The 6533-nt window shown below is 44.0% G+C and overlaps 1 protein-coding gene across 4 annotated transcripts in view; it reads left to right on the forward strand.

Annotated features, from left to right (window-relative positions):
• trip10a (thyroid hormone receptor interactor 10a) overlaps positions 1-5593 on the forward strand; it is a 67244-nt gene extending 61651 nt beyond the window's left edge. For all 4 annotated transcript variants that reach the window (XM_084329329.1, XM_084329330.1, XM_084329332.1 and 1 more), the window contains 2 exons: positions 2296-2432; positions 5239-5593. In XM_084329329.1, the coding sequence (XP_084185455.1) occupies positions 2296-2432; positions 5239-5390 (289 nt within the window). In that variant the 3' untranslated portion in view covers positions 5391-5593. The remainder of the gene's footprint in view (positions 1-2295; positions 2433-5238) is intronic.
• The last annotated feature ends 940 nt before the right edge of the window (positions 5594-6533 follow it).

The raw sequence follows: 6533 nt of genomic DNA on the forward strand, positions 1-6533 counted from the left end.
TGGCGATCGCCTAGCGCGAACTATTGGATATTATGAAGAAGAAGACAAAACAGATGATATGGATGATGATTATGGATGATGAGGTGCGTTTTCACCAGACTATGTTGGACTCGGCACTTCTGGTAAATCATAAAAATACTATAGTCAAACCGGCCGATGAGGAAACCTGTTCGGCTCCGTGGTATAGTCTGGCCCGAGCACTCTGATGCACAATAGTAGCCTGCAATGCAATGGCGAGCGAACTATTGGAGATGATGGAGAAGAAGACAACGGATGAGGGCCACCTAACGTTATATGTATTGATCCTGTTCTGGTCCAAGACACTTGGAGCGAGAGTGGAGTACCTGCTGACAAAGGTCTATTTTACGTCTATTTTACCGAACCCCATCATAAAACATGCTTTTGTAATGATCGCAGCGTCGGAAAACGATGGCTTTGTGAAGAAACATATGGCCGTGTTTACCTTTTGACCTGGCAATAATATAGGTTTCAGGCGAGCAGCCGCGAGATTTGAGCATATGCGCACAAAACACTATATCTCAAGATCTAGAAAACCAGCCTGGATTATTGTGAAACCGGCGATTTTTAGCGTGAAATAAACAGTTTTGTCCCTGTTGGAGTATAAATAGTGCCTGTCAAATGAGCCATACTATTGTCTCCATAGCTATAATATAGAATATACGATGGGTCCGCAAACATTGTGAAAATGGTCAATAACGCCGGCGCCAGGGAGTAAAGATGGAAAAACAGCGTGGCAGTCAATGAGTTAATACTACAACTCTGTACATACATCTGATTAGCACTATTACTCAGTAGTACTAATCTATAGATCTTATACCCAGTTTAATCACCTGCACATTGTATATTACCAGTGATGGGCAAGCTACTTGGAAAATGTAGTAAGCTACACTACAAGTTACTCTCGATTAAATATAGCTCAACTACAACAGAAGCTATCCCCAGAAAGATTTAGCAAGCTACACTACAAGAACATGGCAAAAATAGCTAGCTACATCGGCACTACTTTTTTTCTTTTTCTTTTTTACTTCATGATCAAGTTTCCACCAAACAAATAGGCAGGCAAAAAATTCTCAGTTTGATCGTTTATTATAAAACAAACTGGAAACAAGCCCTCTGTCTGGCTTTTTGTGTCATCCTTTTAACATGTACTTGTATTAATGTACCTTGCGGTACCATGTACAAAATGTTAATAAACTGTGGAAACGTAATAAATAAAAGGCAGTGAAACAATAATCAAATAAACACCAAAATATATACTATCTCTATTGGAATGGAGCCTTTTCAGCACAGGATAAACTACTGTTTCAACTCAAACCACAGTAGCAAAATGACAATAACGTTTGCCTTTTCTTTTCCCCACCCCCATAATATTGTTAATTTTCTGCCTACAGTGAAACATGATCGCAGCTATCTGTTAGTTAGCTGTTGACAAAAAAGTGCACTGACTTGTGTGCTGTTTGGGAACAGTTGACAATGGTTATGTAAAGCTTTTCATCAGCTCAACTGATTGACAAACTGACAAATTAGTGCTGGACGTGTGGGAAGTTGAGAGCAGCTTTGTTTTTGGCTGACACAGTAAACACTGCGCCGCGCCGCGGACTGCTTTTTACTTCCTGGTTTGCGGAGCCTTGGCCATGACCCCCCCCTATCCTGCCTCTGATTGGCCTACCCGCAATGTTTAGCCCTAACCTTACCCAATCGTGAGTCGTCATATCTAAACCAACCAACCAACCAACCAATCATAGTGGGTTTTCTCCGGGGAGATTCTTTTTCTTCACAATCTTTATTCCGCAGTCCAGTTCTCCGGACAGTAGCGTATAGCGTTTTTGTCACGCTACGTCACTACTTGGGTCTAAAAATAGCTACACTACATATAATGCTACTTGGTTCAAAAGGAGCAACGCTGCAAGCATCACGCTACTGAGAGATGCAGCTAAGCTATGTAGCGTCGCTACTTGTAGCTAGCTACTGCCCAACACTGTATATTACTATTGCACTTTACTGTTACATTTACACTCTGGTTGGATGCCACACTTATTTTCGTTCGTACTGTACTTGTCCTGTATATGATGACAATACATTTAAATCGAATCGCTGACTGTTAGCTAATCTGCCCCTAGTGGTGGTTGACGGGCATGTCACCGTGACCCGTGTGAGGAGAGTCTGCCTCGCTATGGCACCGCGTGTCCTCGTTTAGTCAAACGTAACGCCGGTAAGTCACGGCACAATAACTTCTGTGTTGTTCACTCCACTCTCCTCTTCTTCCCCCTCCAGTCCGGACGGAGCTCAGTCTGACGAAGGCGCGCCCGACCCCTCTCAGGCCATCTACGCCGAGTTCGACGACGACTTCGAAGAGGAGGAGGAAATCGCCGCTCCCATTGGCAAATGCACGGCCATGTACAACTTCCCTGGTGCGTCCCGACAGGACCGAGTGCACTCATCATCAGATCATCTCACGCAGGAATATATATTTATAAACATTACAGCACTAAGTACAGAACGGCTTTATAAGCTCAAATTCTTGTATCGCCGAACGGAGTGAGTAGACAAAAACGAGGAGTATCGAGGGTAAATCGACAGTGTCCACTAAGTCGTCATTAATAATAGCTACGAGTAAAGGTGGTCTTAAGAATAAGTAGCTAAGGCGGTCAGGTGGCGTAGCGGAGATTGCGCTCGTCACCAATGCAAGAGGCTGTGGTCTCGACTCCCGGAGTCAGCATCGCCTTGGCTTGGGCTGATCGCTATACTAACTCGTTTGGCTGAGTTAGGGGGAGGGAAGCCGTGGGTGGGAAACTGGCGTTGTGGACAGCGACACCTACAGGTCAGGTCTGGGTGCTTACTCAGCGGAGGCAGGACTTGAGGAAGGCAGCGTGACCTCCCACGCGTTACACTTCACCAATGAGAGCCCTCGCTGCCAGGTGAGAAGAGAGCCACTGGCTGTCGCCGCACGTGTCGGAGGAAGCGTGCGGATACTTCAGGGTTCCCTTGTACCGACCAGTAGGAGAACATGCGCACACCAACCAGGTAGGGGAGGGGGGGAATTGGCACAACGACTAAATTGGGACGGGGAGAAAACAGAGAAAAATCGGAGAAAGAGAGATAATTAAAAAAAATATAATAATAAGTAGCTACAAATAAAGGTAGTCTTAACACTTTCCGTGCCAGCCTCCGTGTCCTATTTACCCTGTTGAATGCCACCGCTCTATTCAATGACAGAGCTCTCACATTTGTGAACGTATAAACTCTATCTTAAATTATGGCTATGTGTCTAATACGACCGTCGCTTATCAATGACTTGTTTGCAGTCAACATTGTCGAAACTGATTGTTTTTTAATCGGTTCATTTCCGTTTTATACCATTTTGAAAAACGCTAGTTTTTTTTAAACTTTCAGAAAAAAAATAGATTCTGCAGGAATCACACTTTACTGTAATACACAAAACACGTTGTCATTTTTCGGCCTATTTATGAATCGTTTTCAAATAAACGCTAGATTATCGATAGTATTATGTGTACTTATGCACGCTATAGAAGCGGGCTGAAAAATCCATTCGCTTATTTCCTGATCAGCTATACACAGCCACATACACACATAGGGGACACGTTGATATATAGGTGAAAACAGCTCTGATTATCCCAATACTGGTAAAATAGATTCCTTACCTCAGATCAGATGTTCTCCAAAAAGATTATTCCAATTCCTGATCGCCATTCCAAATATCGATTGCGTTTATTGATCCAATGCTGGGTGGTCAAAAGACATATTCCACGCTGTTCTGGTGGTGGGCAATGACTGGGATCGTCTCCGGTTACTTGTCTGACAAGTAAAATGTGGATTCCGGACTCTTTTTTCCCCCATGCGTTTCATTCAATCCAATCCAATGGGGTGCAGTACCATCCGGAGAGACGATAGGGGGCGGTATTTTCCCTGTTCGAGCTCAGACAGATCCCCACTGGTAACGTGAGGCTAGATTGATGAAATATGAATGGAAATCACTAATAAAAAAAATAACGATTAAACAGCGACATTTCTCGTCGTTGGCACTCAACGGTTGGCATGAACTAACGAGATTTCCCGTCGTTGGCACTGAAAGTGTTAATAATAAATAGCTACAAGTAAAGGTAGTCTTAAGAATAAATAGCTACAAATAAAGGTGGTCTTAAGAATAAGTAGCTACAAATGAAGGTAGTCTTAATAATAAATAGCTACAAATAAAGGTAGTCTTAAGAATAAATAGCTACAAATAAAGGTAATAATAAGTAGCTAAACATTTAAGTAGTCTTGAGAATAAATAGCTAATAAAAGTAGTCTTTATTACAGTAAACTAAACAGCAAGAACTGAATTGTAATTTTACATAGTCTTCTATATACATGCTTTAAACTTACTCTTTCTCCCTCTCCCTCTCTCCTTTATCTCTCTCTATCTCTCTCTCACTCTTAAAAAGTATTACATTGTCAATGTAAGGCCTTAAAAAGTATTGCATTTCATTTCACATTAGATCTTCTAGATAAAATATATGAAACGGTTTTTGTATTCAAGTTGTTGTCGTTTTGCGGGGCTACAATCGGGAGCTTGTATGGAGCATGCAAAAGGGACGGTGCATATTAATCAACATTAAAAAATGTAAATACGCCAGAATTAGCCAGAAGGCTAGATTTCATCTGTAGTCCCTGGCCAAGGTTTCATCTGTAGTCCCTGGCCAAGGTTTCATCTGTAGTCCCTGGCCAAGGTTTCATCTGTAGTCCCTGGCCAAGGTTTCATCTGTAGTCCCTGGCCAAGGTTTCATCTGTAGTCCCTGGCCAAGACGTTAAAAAGGGCATCAACCTAAAGTGATCACACAGCACTAAGTACAGAACGACTTTATAAGCTCAAATTCTTGTATCGCCGAACGGAGTGAGTAGACAAAAACGAGGAGTATTGAGGGTACTCGACATAGCATACATCAAATAGGCCTACATACAATACAATTCATCATCACAATATACACATTTTAACAAAAATACACATTAAAACAGAATAAAGCTGAATTGCATACACACACCGTTAATGAATTTAGCTGTGGGTGCAGTTTTTTTTTTTAATTGTTCAAGCGAGTTACATGTCCGGATATGTGTAGGCATAGTGTTTAGCTCTAAGTGGTATTAAAAAAATGTCTCAAATTGAACTTGTTCTTGAAGTTGACTAACGCGCAAGCGTCTCTGTCGCCCTCCGCCCAGGCGCCAGCGAGGGCACCATCTCCATGCAGGAGGGGGAGGTGCTGGCGGTGGTGGAGGAGGACAAGGGGGACGGCTGGACGCGGGTGCGCAGGGCCAGCGGAGACGAGGGCTACATCCCCACCTCCTACGTCAGCATCAGCCTCAACAAGTGACCCGACGCTCCGGGGGGCAAACCGACACCGGTGAAACACCGACACACAGAGCACCGCCTGGCCACGCCTCCTCTCTCCATGGAACCAATCGCAACGCAGCCACAGCACTAAGGGCGGGACCACTGGTGTGTGTGTGTGTGTGTGTCTCCATCGAGAGGACCACGGCCAAATTGAGTTGCTTTGATTTCTCCATTAGCGACGTGCTCAGGCTTTTTTTTTTTTTTTTTTTTTATATTATATAACTGCCAGCGGACGGGGAGCGGAGTAGCAGCGGCGCTGACCGCGTGTCTTCCTCCGGGGCCGGTGATACCGAGTACCTTATATTCCCGCCGGTACCCCGAGCCGCCGCCGCCTCCGACGACCGCTGCGTTTTTTTATATTGTTTTTGTTGAGATAATATTATCACAGTGCATTTGTGCGGTTGTGGTTTTTTAGCGGAAGGAGTTTACAGGATCACAACTGCATCCGACGATGCACGAACCATGCAAGTGCCAGCCTTGTGCCACACTGGTAAGTAAAAAGCCATTTACGCTTCTCAATGAAAAGAGGAGAAGGATGGTGAGGAGGAGGAGGAGGAAGGAAGAGTGCTGCTCCAGTTGAGACTTAAGAGAACGTTACCGGTACCTCACCTGTTCACTTTTTTTCTTTTTTCTATTATTATTATTCAAATTTCTCTTTTCATAATTTTTTTTGAATAAAAAAAAAAAACACACCCACTGTCTCTGCAACCCACGGTCATCTGCAACCCAAAGATTTTGAACAGACATTTTTTATCAAACACAAGGTTTGTATACTATAAAGGTATTCGGTTGTTAAGTCTTGACGGTCAAGTCATGTCCGGGGCTAAACGCTCAGACGGCAGGAGATACTAGGAGCACAGGCCCCCAAACAGTTTTCTTATGACTCGGATCTATTAAAACAACCAGAGACAAAGCACTGAGGCGTGTTGAAAAGACCAGAGCCTCAGCCAACGCAGGAAATTGGCTCCAGGAAGCGGTTTATTGGAAGGTCGATACGTCACGACTTAACAACCGAATAGTGCAATAATGCAGAAGTAACCGGGCCCGGCGTTCTTCGGGGTTCAGTGTATCTGCTCGGTCTGCTAACACCCCCCCGCCACCCCCACCCCCGGTCGCTGAACAA

Source organism: Notolepis coatsorum, assembly GCF_963971535.1.
Source record: "Notolepis coatsorum genome assembly, chromosome: 14".
Taxonomy (NCBI): domain Eukaryota; kingdom Metazoa; phylum Chordata; class Actinopteri; order Aulopiformes; family Paralepididae; genus Notolepis; species Notolepis coatsorum.